The 16,137-nt window shown below is 50.0% G+C and overlaps 1 protein-coding gene and 1 long non-coding RNA gene across 4 annotated transcripts; both read right to left on the minus strand.

The window, feature by feature from the left end:
• Positions 1-1,071: 1,071 nt before the first annotated feature.
• On the minus strand, positions 1,072-11,324 carry LOC109886106 (general transcription factor IIF subunit 2). 3 transcript variants are annotated; one of them, XM_031816167.1, is made up of 10 exons: positions 11,101-11,324; positions 10,495-10,568; positions 10,370-10,388; positions 10,103-10,247; positions 9,829-9,840; positions 7,387-7,446; positions 5,914-5,995; positions 5,529-5,628; positions 5,219-5,362; positions 1,072-1,593 (listed from the first exon to the last, which is right to left on the minus strand). In XM_031816167.1, exons 1-10 carry the CDS (start codon positions 11,164-11,166, stop codon positions 1,459-1,461), a joined length of 837 nt encoding a protein of 278 aa, XP_031672027.1. In that variant the 5' UTR covers positions 11,167-11,324; the 3' UTR covers positions 1,072-1,458. The 3 variants fall into 3 exon arrangements, with proteins under 3 accessions (XP_031672027.1, XP_031672028.1, XP_031672029.1); XM_031816168.1 differs by lacking the exon at positions 7,387-7,446 and having other exon boundaries at positions 11,101-11,319; XM_031816169.1 differs by lacking the exons at positions 7,387-7,446; positions 9,829-9,840 and having other exon boundaries at positions 11,101-11,321.
• Positions 1,759-2,686, minus strand: LOC116361854 (uncharacterized). Its single transcript, XR_004207657.1, has 2 exons — positions 2,097-2,686; positions 1,759-2,036 (listed from the first exon to the last, which is right to left on the minus strand). It is a non-coding gene; the product is annotated as an uncharacterized LOC116361854 (long non-coding RNA).
• Positions 11,325-16,137: the final 4,813 nt, after the last annotated feature.

Genomic DNA, 16,137 nt, shown 5'->3' on the forward strand with positions numbered 1-16,137 from the left:
CATACTGTTGATTAACATTGGGTTCTGGTCCCTGGGCAGAGGGTCAGGAAACCCTGTTCTGTTGGGTCCATACTGTGTTAACATTGGGTTCTGGTCCCTGTTCGGCATGGCGGCCGACTTTAAAGGTGAGTCAACTGACTGATCGCCTTGCATCGTGTGTATATATCTGCTCCATATTATGTGTACAGCAGTCATAATTTACCCATGATACATCAGTGTTGATGCTCTCAAACACGGCCGTTCCCTCTGGGCTGGGTTCATCCAGACAGCTATAAATCCTCTAGTTTTAAAAGGATTCCCATCCTGAAGGCTGGTCTAGGATCAGTTTCCCTCTGGGCTGGGTTCATCCAGACATATATCCTCTAGTTTTAAAAGGATTCCCATCCTGAAGGCTGGTCTAGGATCAGTTTCCCTCTGGGCTGGGTTCATCCAGACATAAATCCTCTAGTTTTAAAACATCTGACGGGTCATAGAAGGAATCCCATCCTGTATTTATATCAAGCGTCTCGGTAGGAAGGCTGGTCTAGGATCAGTTTGAGGTTTCCATGGATAGGTGGGATCTGTTCCTAGGTCAGACATTCGATACAGATGACCTCCGGTTCCATTGGTGGCTTATCAGGAACCTGATCCTAGATCAGGACTCCCAGACAAACACGATACAGATGACCTCAGTCATATTTCTGCTCAGGACCTTCCAGTTATTCTACTGCACACAGATTTGTAGAGGTGTGATCTCACTAGAGTAACACCTCGTTTCTAGAGAAAAGTAGACTGGTAGATTTTTTTATTTTTTACAAAAACATTTATTTTATTCCAAAAGTCGTTAATAACATTTTTTAAAAACAACTTGTACGTATTGATCCTTGGTTAACGTGTCTGTAAACCGATCGAATGGATCGGTCAGATCCCACAAACACACAGGAATAAACGTCATAGTGGCCCAGGTGAGATGAACCTAAAGCACCTCACTGTTCAGAATAGTAGGAATCCTTCAAACGTGTCCCCAAAGTGGCACCCTATTCCCTAAATAGTACACTAAATTTGACCAGGGTCCTGGTTTAAAGTAGTGCACTGTATAGGGAATAGGGTGTCACTTGGGACATGTAGTATAGGACCGGGGTCCTAACTGAACAACACATCAGTAGCTTGACAACTTTATTTCTCTACATCATTAAAACATCTTGAAGTCTATAAAAACCAAAACGACGCTCTCTAGGGAGGCCCCAGACCAGGCTAGTCGTCCTCCTCCAGGTGGGGAGCTCTCCAGGAGGCTGGAGGCCCCAGACCAGGCTAGTCGTCCTCCTAGTGGTGAGCTCTCCAGGAGGCTGGAGGCCCCAGACCAGGCTAGTCGTCCTCCTCCTAGTGGTGAGCTCTCCAGGAGGCTGGAGGTCCCAGACCAGGCTAGTCGTCCTCCTCCTAGTGGTGAGCTCTCCAGGAGGCTGGAGGCCCCAGACCAGGCTAGTCGTCGGTCTCCTTCTCCTCCTCCTCTCCTCCCTGGTAGTGTCTGTACTCTGGCTTTAGCTCCCACGTGTTCTTGTGGGTTCCCTTCACGTTGTAGATGCCGATGTCGCGCAGAATCTCTTTCAGGTAACTCTGAATGAAGGGGAGAGAGAGACGGGAGAGGAGAGAGACGGAATAGGGAGCAGGAAAGAGCGTTGAGTTTCCAGTCTGGTCTTGAATTCCCTGTTTCATCTCTTATATGTACAAAAGGAAATATTGTGTAAAGTATATCACTAACTTGACCAGATAAAAACCACCTCAGACTGAAACATAAACCACCTCAGACTGAAACATAAACCACCTCAGACTGAAACATAAACCACCTCAGACTGAAACATAAACCACCTCAGACTGAAACATAAACCACCTCAGACTGAAACATAAACCACCACAGACTGAAACATAAACCACCTCAGACTGAAACATAAACCACCTCAGACTGAAACATAAACCACCACAGACGACCCGCTCATGAGGCATCCATCTCTACCTCAGACTGAAACAAACCACCACAGACATGAGGCATCCGTCTCTACCTCAGACTGAAACATAAACCACCACAGACTGAAACATAAACCACCACAGACATAAACCACCTCAGACTGAAACATAAACCACCACAGACGACCCGCTCATGAGGCATCCGTCTCTACCTCAGACTGAAACATAAACCACCACAGACGACCCGCTCATGAGGCATCCGTCTCTACCTCAGACTGAAACATAAACCACCACAGACGACCCGCTCATGAGGCATCCGTCTCTACCTCAGACTGAAACATAAACCACCACAGACGACCCGCTCGTGAGGCATCCGTCTCCACAGCGGCAGATTGACAAGGCCGGCCTTTTCTGAGCTGAACTAACCCAAGACGCAGCTCTCCAACAACACATAAAACCCTCACCTAATTCTGCCACAAAACAACGACACTCTCTCTCATATGGGCTTTTTTAAGGTGAGCGCTAATGTGCCTTTTGACCAAATGGGCCACTGTTTATCAAGGGCAGAGCTGTAAAAATATGTATCTTATCCATTCCCAGCGCTCCTCTCCAGGGGGCTTTTGAGAAGACTCATCCAACATTCAGTCCAAAGAAAATGGTCTCCTATAAATCACGTAGTAGAGAGAGGAGGTGGTAGTAGAGAGAGGAGGTGGTAGAGAGAGAGGAGGTGGTAGTAGAGAGAGGAGGTGGTAGTAGAGAGAGGAGGTGGTAGTAGAGAGAGGAGGTGGTAGTAGAGAGAGGAGGTGGTAGTAGAGAGAAGAGGTGGTAGTAGAGAGAAGAGGTGGTAGTAGAGAGAAGAGGTGGTATTAGAGAGAGGAGGTGGTAGTAGAGAAGAGGTGGTAGTAGAGAGGAGGTGGTAGAGAGAGAGGAGGTGGTAGAGAGAGAGGTGGTAGTAGAGAGAGGAGGTGGTAGAGAGAGAGGAGGTGGTAGTAGAGAGGAGGTGGTAGTAGAGAGAAGAGGTGGTAATAGAGAGAGGAGGTGGTAGTAGAGAGAGGAGGTGGTAGTAGAGAGAGGAGGTGGTAGTAGAGAGAGGAGGTGGTAGTAGAGAGGAGGTGGTAGTAGAGAGAGGAGGTGGTAGTAGAGAGAGGAGGTGGTAGTAGAGAGAAGAGGTGGTAGTAGAGAGAAGAGGTGGTAGTAGAGAGAGGAGGTGGTAGTAGAGAGAGGAGGTGGTAGAGAGAGAGGAGGTGGTAGTAGAGAGAGGAGGTGGTAGTAGAGAGGAGGTGGTAGTAGAGAGGAGGTGGTAGTAGAGAGAGGAGGTGGTAGTAGAGAGAGGAGGTGGTAGTAGAGAGAGGAGGTGGTAGTAGAGAGAGGAGGTGGTAGTAGAGAGAAGAGGTGGTAGTAGAGAGAAGAGGTGGTAGTAGAGAGAGGAGGTGGTAGTAGAGAGAGGAGGTGGTAGTAGAGAGAAGAGGTGGTAGTAGAGAGAAGAGGTGGTAGTAGAGAGAAGAGGTGGTAGTAGAGAGAGGAGGTGGTAGTAGAGAGGAGGTGGTAGTAGAGAGAAGAGGTGGTAGTAGAGAGAGGAGGTGGTAGTAGAGAGAGGAGGTGGTAGTAGAGAGAGGAGGTGGTAGTAGAGGAGGTGGTAGTAGAGAGAGGAGGTGGTAGTAGAGAGAAGGTGGTAGTAGAGAGGAGGTGGTAGTAGAGAGAAGAGGTGGTAGTAGAGAGAAGGTGGTAGTAGAGAGGAGGTGGTAGTAGAGAGAAGAGGTGGTAGTAGAGAGAAGAGGTGGTAGTAGAGAGAAGAGGTGGTAGTAGAGGAGGTGGTAGTAGAGAAGAGGTGGTAGTAGAGAGAAGAGGTGGTAGTAGAGAGGAGGTGGTAGTAGAGAGAAGAGGTGGTAGAGAGAGGAGGTGGTAGTAGAGAGAGGAGGTGGTAGAGAGAGAGGAGGTAGAGAGAGAGGAGGTGGCCTTTTCTGTCGTCTACAGGCTGGAGATAAAAAAATGGATGACAATGTAATGAGACGGGACCCTTTTAAAAAAAATACTGTTTCCCCCTGAAAAAAGAGCCAGTACCCTAAAATGGCAACACAAACTAAAAGAGCTGTCATGTTTACATCCTGAAAACAGGACGGGTCAGAGTGGAGAATCACAACTGTTGTCCCAAGGAGTTTCAACCCCGTTGTCATGATCAGCGATTTCAAATTTGTATCTGTCAATTATTTTTAACAGGCTGATTTTATAGCGGAAAAATATTTAAATAAATACGTCCGCATTCATTTCCCGCCGCGTTAAACACATCGTAAAATAAACTCGCGATAAACTCCTGATAAAGTTGGGTAGCTGATATTCAGAGCTTAAAAAAAATTGACTAATTGATTTTAGGACACGGGAATCAGGACTAATAAAGCCAACGGCCTGTTTTACAAAACAGCGGGTCGACCACACGGACGGACATTCAGACCATTGAGGGGCGACGTGGTCGGCGACACCCCAGCAAGCACGAGATGTTGGTCCTGTCCCGGACGTTGTTTTTTGGTGTTTCACAAAACGGTACATTTACCACAGATGGGCCATTCGTAACATTTTATTTCAGGCAACACCTCAGCGACCGATGCTTTCAACATCTTATTTTGGGGGCAGTTTCCCGGACCGGCCTTGATTTTCCACATCCACAGACATTGGTTTTTGGTCCAAATCTAAACTTTGTCCTGTGGCACAGCGCCCCTCTACCCCCCACAGCGCCCCTCTCCCCTCCCCCCACAGCGCCCCTCTCCCCCTACAGCGCCCCTCTCCCCCCACAGCGCCCCTCTACCCCCCACAGCGCCCCTCTCTCCCCCCAGCACCTCTCTTCCCCTCTCCCCCCACAGCGGGGAGAGGGGAAGAGTAGTATCTAACCACAGGTTGTTTGGTGATGTAGTAATACCGGGTGTATATAGTAGTATCTCACCACAGGTTGTTTAATGATGTTGTAATACCAGGTGTTTATAGTAGTATATAGTAGTATCTCACCACAGGTTGTTTAATGATGTTGTAATACCAGGTGTTTATAGTAGTATATAGTAGTATCTCACCACAGGTTGTTTAATGATGTTGTAATACCAGGTGTTTATAGTAGTATATAGTAGTATCTCACCACAGGTTGTTTGGTGATGTAGTAATACCGGGTGTATATAGTAGTATCTCACCACAGGTTGTTTGGTGATGTAGTAATACCGGGTGTATATAGTAGTATCTCACCACAGGTTGTTTGGTGATGTTGTAATACCAGGTGTATATAGTAGTATCTCACCACAGGTTGTTTGGTGATGTCGACCAGGTCCTTGATGTTGTAATATTGATGCTTCTCAAAAGCTGAGAACAACATGTCCAACACCTGCTGTTTGTCGACCCTCGCTCTTTTACCCTCCTCCTTCTTCTTCCTGTCGTACTCCAGCTGGACGGACGGACGGACACACACACACACTCAGTATTAGTCCAGCTCAGGGGAGGAAGGGAGGAAGTGTCTGGCTGTTGTTGTTGTTGAGGGGGCCTAAAATGTGTACATTTTAGTCGTAACAGACAAACGACCACACGTCGTGCAGGCAGCCGAGGCTCCTTACGTTGTAGGAATGGTTGGCCACTGGTTTGTAGTTGGTGGTAACAGCCTTCTCTAGTTGCTGAGACAATCTCACTGGCTTGGATAACTCTTCTATCTGCAGTCTGGAGACACGAGACAGTAGTGAGTGTCAGCAGGACAGAGAGACACAGACAGAGACACAGCGAGAGAGAGAGAGAGAGACACAGAGATATATATAGAGAGAGACACAGAGAGAGAGAGAGACACAGAGAGAGAGAGAGACACAGAGAGAGAGAGAGAGACACAGAGAGAGACACAGAGAGAGAGAGACAGAGACACACAGAGCGAGAGAGAGAGAGAGAGAGACACACAGAGCGAGAGAGATAGAGACACAGAGAGAGAGAGCGTGTGAGTGTGTAGGTACGTACCTCTTGAGTTTCATGTAGTTCTCGCTGACAGCAGGTCTACACTCTGCTCTCTGCACCACCAGGCCCTCCAGGGAGATTCTCTCTGTTAGAAAGGAGAACCGGTGACGTCTCTCTGTGTGTGTTGACTCACTCTCTCACGTGAAATCATCATTTAATCTGTTTTAATGTGATATTCCTCAGTGAGACATCCACAGTGGCAGTACGACGCCACACAGCCAGGAGAAGAGAGACCAACTGATCACTAGGGTCGTCTAACAGGAGGAGAGAGACCATCTGATCACTAGGGTCGTCTAACAGGAGAAGAGACCAACTGATCACTAGGGTCGTCTAACAGGAGAAGAGAGACCAACTGATCACTAGGGTCGTCTAACAGGAGAAGAGACCAACTAATCACTAGGGTCGTCTAACAGGAGAAGAGAGACCAACTGATCACTAGGGTCGTCTAACTGATCACTAGGGTTGTCTAACTGGAGGAGAGAGACCAACTGATCACTAGGGTCGTCTAACTGATCACTAGGGTTGTCTAACTGGAGGAGAGAGACCAACTGATCACTAGGGTCGTCTAACTGGAGGAGAGAGACCAACTGATCACTAGGGTCGTCTAACTGGAGGAGAGAGACCAACTGATCACTAGGGTCATCTAACTGATCACTAGGGTTGTCTAACTGGAGAAGAGAGACCAACTGATCACTAGGGTCGTCTAACAGGAGAAGAGAGACCAACTGATCACTAGGGTCGTCTAACAGGAGAAGAGACCAACTGATCACTAGGGTCGTCTAACAGGAGAAGAGAGACCAACTGATCACTAGGGTCGTCTAACAGGAGAAGAGAAACCAACTGATCACTAGGGTCGTCTAACAGCAGGAGAGAGACCAACTGATCACTAGGGTCGTCTAACAGGAGAAGAGAGACCAACTGATCACTAGGGTCGTCTTAACTGGAGAAGAGAGACCAACTGATCACTAGGGTCGTCTGACAGGAGAAGAGAGACCAACTGATCACTAGGGTCGTCTCACAGGAGAAGAGAGACCAACTGATCACTAGGGTCATCTAACAGGAGAAGAGACCAACTGATCACTAGGGTCGTCTAACAGGAGAAGAGACCAACTGATCACTAGGGTCGTCTAACAGGAGAAGAGAGACCAACTGATCACTAGGGTCGTCTGACAGGAGAAGAGAGACCAACTGATCACTAGGGTCGTCTAACAGGAGAAGAGAGACCAACTGATCACTAGGGTCATCTAACAGGAGAAGAGAGACCAACTGATCACTAGGGTCGTCTAACAGGAGAAGAGAGACCAACTGATCACTAGGGTCGTCTAACAGGAGAACAACATTCTCCACCAGACAGAGTCCGAACCTCCAGCCTCCTGCCCAGTACACCTCACCAACCTCCACCAGACAGAGGCCGAACCTCCAGCCTCCTGCCCAGGCTCCACACCTCTCAGTTGGGAAGAGACTGAGGGGACTCACCTGGGCCTGACCCCGCCCCCGAAACTGAGGTGCTGCCATCAGATCTCTCTTCTGACTGGCCTACAGGGAGGGAGGGAGGGAGGGAGGGGGAAAGGGAGGAGAGGGTGGTCCAATAAGAATTAACACCAGGGTTTAGAATAGCTGCTTTCTGGCGAAGAGGCAGTAACCACGGAGATGAACTGCTCGGCAACGACGGTTGGTCTTCAACGCCTTGCAGAACAACACATCTGACGGTGGCCAGACTTCACACTCAAACCAGGAAGTATCTCAAAACAGAACTTTATATACTGTCTACAACTCACACACACAAGGATAAACCATGAGCTTCACACTGACACACTCACCCTCAAGGGAGGGAGAGGAGAGGACGTGCACATTAGAAGAGGCATAAAGATCATTGCACAAATCATGACGTCAAACCAAGCACTCCACACCAGATCAATACCATCATATTGATTCGTTTGTTTATGTTATTAACAAGCTTCAGATATCATTGCAGTAGCAGATCACATCCAAACTACGGAGCTGATTGGTTCACAGCGGTTCTGATCCGATCTGAGAGACAGCCAGCGGAGTTACTGAGACAAGCAGAGGGCCTCCATCTGTTCTGCTGTGGCAACATGCAGCCCACAACAAAGGACAGAGACGGGAAGAGGCAGAGAGAGAGAGAGAGAGACGGGAAGAGGCAGAGAGAGAGAGAGAGAGACGGGAAGAGGCAGAGAGAGAGAGAGAGAGACGGGAAGAGGCAGAGAGAGAGAGAGAGAGACGGGAAGAGGCAGAGAGAGAGAGAGAGAGACGGGAAGAGGCAGAGAGAGAGAGAGAGAGACGGGAAGAGGCAGAGAGAGAGAGAGAGACGGGAAGAGGCAGAGAGAGAGAGAGAGAGACGGGAAGAGGCAGAGAGAGAGAGAGAGAGACGGGAAGAGGCAGAGAGAGAGAGAGAGAGACGGGAAGAGGCAGAGAGAGAGAGAGAGAGACGGGAAGAGGCAGAGAGAGAGAGAGAGAGACGGGAAGAGGCAGAGAGAGAGAGAGAGAGACGGGAAGAGGCAGAGAGAGAGAGAGAGAGACGGGAAGAGGCAGAGAGAGAGAGAGAGAGAGACGGGAAGAGGCAGAGAGAGAGAGAGAGACGGGAAGAGGCAGAGAGAGAGAGAGACGGGAAGAGGCAGAGAGAGAGAGAGACGGGAAGAGGCAGAGAGAGAGAGAGACGGGAAGAGGCAGAGAGAGAGACGGGAAGAGGCAGAGAGAGAGAGACGGGAAGAGGCAGAGAGAGAGAGAGACGGGAAGAGGCAGAGAGAGAGAGACGGGAAGAGGCAGAGAGAGAGAGAGACGGGAAGAGGCAGAGAGAGAGAGAACGGGAAGAGGCAGAGAGAGAGAGACGGGAAGAGGCAGAGAGAGAGAGACGGGAAGAGGCAGAGAGAGAGAGACGGGAGAGAGAGAGACGGGAAGAGGCAGAGAGAGAGAGACGGGAAGAGGCAGAGAGAGAGAGACGGGAAGAGGCAGAGAGAGAGAGACGGGAAGAGGCAGAGAGAGAGACGGGAAGAGGCAGAGAGAGAGACGGGAAGAGGCAGAGAGAGAGACGGGAAGAGGCATAGAGAGAGAGACGGGAAGAGGCATAGAGAGAGAGACGGGAAGAGGCAGAGAGAGAGAGACGGGAAGAGGCAGAGAGAGACGGGAAGAGGCAGAGAGAGAGACGGGAAGAGGCAGAGAGAGACGGGAAGAGGCAGAGAGAGAGACGGGAAGAGGCAGAGAGAGAGACGGGAAGAGGCAGAGAGAGCCAGGAAGGGGCAGAGAGAGACGGGAAGAGGCAGAGAGAGAGAGACGGGAAGAGGCAGAGAGAGAGACGGGAAGAGGCAGAGAGAGACAGGAAGGGGCAGAGAGAGAGACGGGAAGAGGCAGAGAGAGAGAGACGGGGAGAGGCAGAGAGAGAGACGGGAAGAGGCAGAGAGAGAGACGGGAAGAGGCAGAGAGAGAGACGGGAAGAGGCAGAGAGAGAGAGACGGGAAGGGGCAGAGAGAGATGGAGAGAGATGGGAAGGGGCAGAGAGAGATGGAGAGAGACTGAAGGGGCAGAGAGAGAGACGGGAAGGGGCAGAGAGAGATGGAGAGAGACGGGAAGAGGCAGAGAGAGATGGGAAGGGGCAGAGAGAGATGGAGAGAGATGGGAAGGGGCAGAGAGAGATGGAGAGAGACTGAAGGGGCAGAGAGAGAGACGGGAAGGGGCAGAGAGAGATGGAGAGAGATGGGAAGGGGCAGAGAGAGATGGGAAGGGGCAGAGAGAGATGGGAAGGGGCAGAGAGATGGAGAAGGAGAGAGAGGCAAAGGGACACACCTTTGAGGCGGAGGGATACACAGTACTACTTACCCTGAGGCGGAGGGATACACACAGACACGCAGTACTACTTACCCTGAGGCGGAGTGATACACACAGACACGCAGTACTACTTACCCTTAGATGACTCTAATGGGTGAAAGATCAGCTATGATCACAAACCATGCTCATTTGCAGTCGGGAAAACACAAGGCATTTTGACAGTCAATATTATCTGACTACACATTCAAATAGAGGTTATGACTCAAACAACATGGCCTCCAGGTTACTCAAACAGCACCTTACACCCGCACACTTATCTAGCGCGGCGCCCCGCACACTTATCTAGTATGGTGCCGCTTAACATTTCTTCATCATCATCATCGTTTACAGCTGGAGGTCTGTTCCTTACCTGACTGGGTCTCAGTGAACACGGCCAGGGTCTGTCCTCCTACAGTCTGCATGGTGAACGGGTGGTCCCTGGGGGCCTGCACCCCCGATGGCTTGTCCCCGAGGCTGTCAATCATGGTCAGGTCTTCGTTCAGAGTGAATTCCACCTGGTGCACAACAAGTGTAAGTTATGTCAGTTTAGGACCAGGACAACTGCTGGCTGAGTTGGGATCAATATTCCATTGGAATGCAATTCATCTGTGTCTGTAACCATAGTTACTAGTATTACCTCTGCCTTCCCTTGGTTCCTAACGCAAAAGAAGAAGAAAACAACTGATTAGCTAAATCCCCTTAGCTAGTAAACAACGATGGTGATTACCAACAAACAATAACACACGAGACAATTCTACATACTTCCCGATCCGGAGTTTCCCCACCTCTCCCCTGCCTGATGCTTTGGCCCATTGCTGGGACAGGTATTTGGGCACCTGTGGGCAAAGACACTGTTTGTTAGTTAGCTAGTTAACGTGTGCAGTGTGATGATAATGATAGTTACTGTAGTCTACTTCAATAGATCGCTAGTCTCGTCCTCATCCATCCGCGCTGCCACTAGCTAACTACTAGTGTTAGCCGCTAGCTAGCTACTAGTGTTAGCCGTTAGCTACTAGTGTTAGCCGTGCTAGCTACTAGTGTTAGCCGTTAACTACTAGTGTTAGCCGTGCTAGCTACTAGTGTTAGCCGTGCTAGCTACTAGTGTTAGCCGTGCTAGCTACTAGTGTTAGCCGTGCTAGCTACTAGTGTTAGCCGTGCTAGCTACTAGTGTTAGCCGTGCTAGCTACTAGTGTTAGCCGTGCTAGCTACTAGTGTTAGCCGTGCTAGCTACTAGTGTTAGCCGTGCTAGCTACTAGTGTTAGCCGTGCTAGCTACTAGTGTTAGCCGTGCTAGCTACTAGTGTTAGCCGTGCTAGCTACTAGTGTTAGCCGTGCTAGCTACTGTTTATACCCTACATTTCCAACGTACCTTTACCAGCCACACGCCCGTGTTCTGTTTAGCACCAGTTAAATCCACCTCGCCTTTCTCTGACATGTTTAAAACGTTGTTTAAAATCACCTCTTACACGTTACCATTACAATTCGTTTGGCGTTATGAGGTAGGCTAGCTAACGTTAACTAAACAACACACGGTCCGGTAAACTGAACGAACCATAACTACGGAGGCGCAAGAGAGACAGAAAGGACGCGCGAAATCAGAAATACTAGAACTCGAAGTTCAGTGGTCAATTATTTATTTTTTTTACTGGTGTGTAGGCCGATTCTAAGGGCCTGTGACTGACAGGGGCCCTAAAAAAATCAAGATTGAATGATTAACCTATCACCATTAATATAATATTTTATTTACAATGTAAATAAGGAGTGCCGGTGTGAGCATCATGTCTCAACTTCCTGAAGAAAAATCTGGCTTCCAAAAACGAAACGAAAGCAAATCAAGAAAATGTTTCACAAAGGAAGGAGGGTGTCGTCCGTGAAGTGGTGTAAATTAACCTGTCAGCTTAGTCCGTAGTGATATAGGCTACTTTTTCTCCCCTAACATTAGTTACTTAATATCTCATAAGAAAATTCAGAGTATTTACATTTCACTCCTCTTTTAGCCAACATTTAATCAATGCAGGCAAACTATTACCAAGCTATTCATACTAAATCAGTTGTTCCTGTCTGTTGCCAGGCCCAACAGATGCAGCTTCAGGCTCACCAGCCCTTTCTCCCCATCCCCCTGAACCAGCCCTTTCTCCCCATCCCCCTGAACCAGCCCTGTCTCCCCATCCCCCTGAACCAGCCCTGTCTCCCCATCCCCCTAAACCAGCCCTGTCTCCCCATCCCCCTAAACCAGCCCTGTCTCCCCATCCCCCTGAACCAGCCCTGTCTCCCCATCCCCCTGAACCAGCCCTGTCTCCCCATCCCCCTGAACCAGTCCTGTCTCCCGATCCCCCTGAACCAGTCCTGTCTTCCCATCCCCCTGAACCAGCCCTGTCTCCTCATCCCCCTGAACCAGCCCTGTCTCCCATTCCCAGGCCCAACAGATGCAGCTTCAGGTTCACCAGTCCTGTCTCCCCATCCCCCTGAACCAGCCCTGTCTCCCCATCCCCCTGAACCAGCCCTGTCTCCCCATCCCCCCGAACCAGCCCTGTCTCCCCCTCCCCCTGAACCAGCCCTGTCTCCCCATCCCCCTGAACCAGCCCTGTCTCCCCATCCCCCTGAACCAGCCCTGTCTCCCCATCCCCCCGAACCAGCCCTGTCTCCCCCTCCCCCTGAACCAGCCCTGTCTCCCCCTCCCCCTGAACCAGCCCAGTCTCCCCCTCCCCCTGAACCAGCCCAGTCTCCCCATCCCCCTGAACCAGCCCTGTCTCCCCATCCCCATAACCCTGAACCAGCCCTGTCTCCCCATCCCCCCAAACCAGCCCTGTCTCCCCATCCCCCCAAACCAGCCCTGTCTCCCCCTCCCCCTGAACCAGCCCTGTGGGGCCCAATGTGATATCATTCCATGGGGCCCAATGTGATATCATTCCATGGTGCCCAATGTGATATCATTCCATGGGGCCAAATGTGATATCTTTCCATGGGGCCCAATGTGATATCTTTCCATGGGGCCCAATGTGATATCTTTCCATGGGGTCCAATGTGATACCATTCCATGGGGCCCAATGTGACATCTTTCCATGGGGCCCAATGTGATATCTTTCCATGGGGCCCAATGTGATATCTTTCCATGGGGCCCAATGTGATATCTTTCCATGGGGCCCAATGTGATATCTTTCCATGGGGCCCAATGTGAAATCTTTCCATGGGGCCCAATGTGATATCTTTCCATGGGGCCCAATGTGATATCATTCCATGGGGCCCAATGTGACATCTTTCCATGGGGCCCAATGTGATATCTTTCCATGGGGCCCAATGTGATATCTTTCCATGGGGCCCAATGGGATATCTTTCCATGGGGCCCAATGTGATATCTTTCCATGGGGCCCAATGTGATATCTTTCCATGGGGCCCAATGTGATATCTTTCCATGGGGCCCAATGTGATATCTTTCCATGGGGCCCAATGTGATATCTTTCCATGGGGCCCAATGTGATATCTTTCCATGGGGCCCAATGTGATATCTTTCCATGGGGCCCAATGGGATATCTTTCCATGGGGCCCAATGTGATATCTTTCCATGGGGCCCAATGTGATATCTTTCCATGGGGCCCAATGGGACATCTTTCCATGGGGCCCCAATGTGATATCTTTCCATGGGGCCCAATGTGATATCTTTCCATGGGGCCCAATGTGATATCTTTCCATGGGGCCCAATGTGATATCTTTCCATGGGGCCCATTGGGATATCTTTCCATGGGGCCCAATGTTATATCTTTCCATGGGGCCCAATGTGATATCTTTCCATGGGGCCCAATGTGATATCTTTCTATGGGGCCCAATGTGATATCTTTCCATGGGGCCCAATGTGATATCTTTCTATGGGGCCCAATGTGATATCTTTCCATGGGGCCCAATGTGATATCTTTCTATGGGGCCCAATGTGATATCTTTCCATGGGGCCCAATGGGATATCTTTCCATGGGGCCCAATGTGATATCTTTCCATGGGGCCCAATGTGATATCTTTCCATGGGGCCCAATGGGATATCTTTCCATGGGGCCCAATGTTATATCTTTCCATGGGGCCCAATGTGATATCTTTCTATGGGGCCCAATGTGATATCTTTCCATGGGGCCCAATGTGATATCTTTCCATGGGGCCCAATGTGATATCTTTCCATGGGGCCCCAAATCCCTGGCTGCTCCTGCTGAAACCTATGAAAGAAAAAAACATGTATCTCAAAAGACATTGGCTACATGAAAAATCTTGACAATTAAAAATGTGGCAGCACCATATAAAGGGGCAGCACCATATAAAGGGGTAGGGCAGCACCATATAAAGGGGTAGGGCAGCACCATATAAAGGGGCAGCACCATATAAAGGGGTAGGGCAGCACCATATAAAGGGGTAGGGCAGCACCATATAAAGGGGCAGGGCAGCACCATATAAAGGGGCAGGGCAGCACCATATAAAGGGGCAGCACCATATAAAGGGGCAGGGCAGCACCATATAAAGGGGCAGCACCGTATAAAGGGGCAGCACCGTATAAAGGGGCAGCACCATATAATGTGGCAGCACCATATAAAGGGGCAGGGCAGCACCATATAAAGGGGCAGGGCAGCACCATATAAAGGGGCAGGGCAGCACCATATAAAGGGGCAGCACCATATAAAGGGGCAGTACCATATAAAGGGGCAGCACCATATAAAGGGGTAGCACCATATAAAGGGGTAGCACCATATAAAGGGGCAGGGCAGCACCATATAAAGGGGTAGCACCATATAAAGGGGCAGCACCATATAAAGGGGTAGGGCAGCACCATATAAAGGGGTAGGGCAGCACCATATAAAGGGGTAGGGCAGCACCATATAAAGGGGCAGGGCAGCACCATATAAAGGGGCAGCACCATATAAAGGGGCAGCACCATATAAAGGGGCAGCACCATATAAAGGGGTAGCACCATATAAAGGGGCAGCACCATATAAAGGGGCAGCACCATATAAAGGGGCAGCACCATATAAAGGGGTAGCACCATATAAAGGGGTAGCACCATATAAAGGGGCAGCACCATATAAAGGGGCAGGGCAGCACCATATAAAGGGGCAGCACCATATAAAGGGGTAGCACCATATAAAGGGGCAGGGCAGCACCATATAAAGGGGCAGGGCAGCACCATATAAAGGGGTAGCACCATATAAAGGGGCAGCACCATATAAAGGGGCAGCACCATATAAAGGGGCAGCACCATATAAAGGGGCAGGGCAGCACCATATAAAGGGGTAGCACCATATAAAGGGGCAGCACCATATAAAGGGGCAGCACCATATAAAGGGGTAGCACCATATAAAGGGGTAGCACCATATAAAGGGGCAGGGCAGCACCATATAAAGGGGTAGCACCATATAAAGGGGCAGGGCAGCACCATATAAAGGGGCAGCACCATATAAAGGGGCAGCACCATATAAAGGGGTAGGGCAGCACCATATAAAGGGGTAGGGCAGCACCATATAAAGGGGCAGCACCATATAAAGGGGTAGGGCAGCACCATATAAAGGGGTAGGGCAGCACCATATAAAGGGGCAGGGCAGCACCATATAAAGGGGCAGGGCAGCACCATATAAAGGGGCAGCACCATATAAAGGGGCAGCACCATATAAAGGGGCAGCACCATATAAAGGGGCAGGGCAGCACCATATAAAGGGGCAGGGCAGCACCATATAAAGGGGCAGCACCATATAAAGGGGCAGCACCATATAAAGGGGCAGCACCGTATAAAGGGGCAGCACCATATAAAGGGGCAGCACCATATAAAGGGGCAGGGCAGCACCATATAAAGGGGCAGGGCAGCACCATATAAAGGGGCAGCACCATATAAAGGGCAGCACCATATAAAGGGGCAGCACCATATAAAGGGGTAGCACCATATAAAGGGGCAGCACCATATAAAGGGGCAGCACCATATAAAGGGGCAGCACCATATAAAGGGGTAGCACCATATAAAGGGGCAGCACCATATAAAGGGGCAGCACCATATAAAGGGGCAGCACCATATAAAGGGGTAGCACCATATAAAGGGGCAGCACCATATAAAGGGGTAGGGCAGCACCATATAAAGGGGTAGCACCATATAAAGGGGCAGCACCATATAAAGGGGCAGCACCATATAAAGGGGCAGCACCATATAAAGGGGCAGGGCAGCACCATATAAAGGGGTAGCACCATATAAAGGGCAGCACCATATAAAGGGGCAGCACCATATAAAGGGGCAGGGCAGCACCATATAAAGGGGCAGCACCATATAAAGGGGTAGCACCATATAAAGGGGCAGCACCATATAAAGGGGCAGGGCAGCACCATATAAAGGGGTAGCACCATATAAAGGGGCAGCACCATATAAAGGGGCAGGGGCAGCACCATATAA

This window comes from Oncorhynchus kisutch, unplaced genomic scaffold, assembly GCF_002021735.2.
Source record: "Oncorhynchus kisutch isolate 150728-3 unplaced genomic scaffold, Okis_V2 scaffold753, whole genome shotgun sequence".
Taxonomy (NCBI): domain Eukaryota; kingdom Metazoa; phylum Chordata; class Actinopteri; order Salmoniformes; family Salmonidae; genus Oncorhynchus; species Oncorhynchus kisutch.

What these genes read in the sequence shown, in the direction of transcription:
- LOC109886106 (XM_031816167.1), bottom strand. Translation starts at nt 11,166, where the DNA reads ATGTCAGAGAAAGGCGAGGTGGATTTAACTGGTGCTAAACAGAACACG. An exon ending in GGGGGCGGGGTCAGGCCCAG is followed by an intron (nt 5,996 to 7,386) that starts GTGAGTCCCCTC and finishes CCTTTCTAACAG; the next exon opens with AGAGAATCTCCCTGGAGGGC. An exon ending in TGGCCAACCATTCCTACAAC is followed by an intron (nt 5,363 to 5,528) that starts GTAAGGAGCCTC and finishes CCGTCCGTCCAG; the next exon opens with CTGGAGTACGACAGGAAGAA.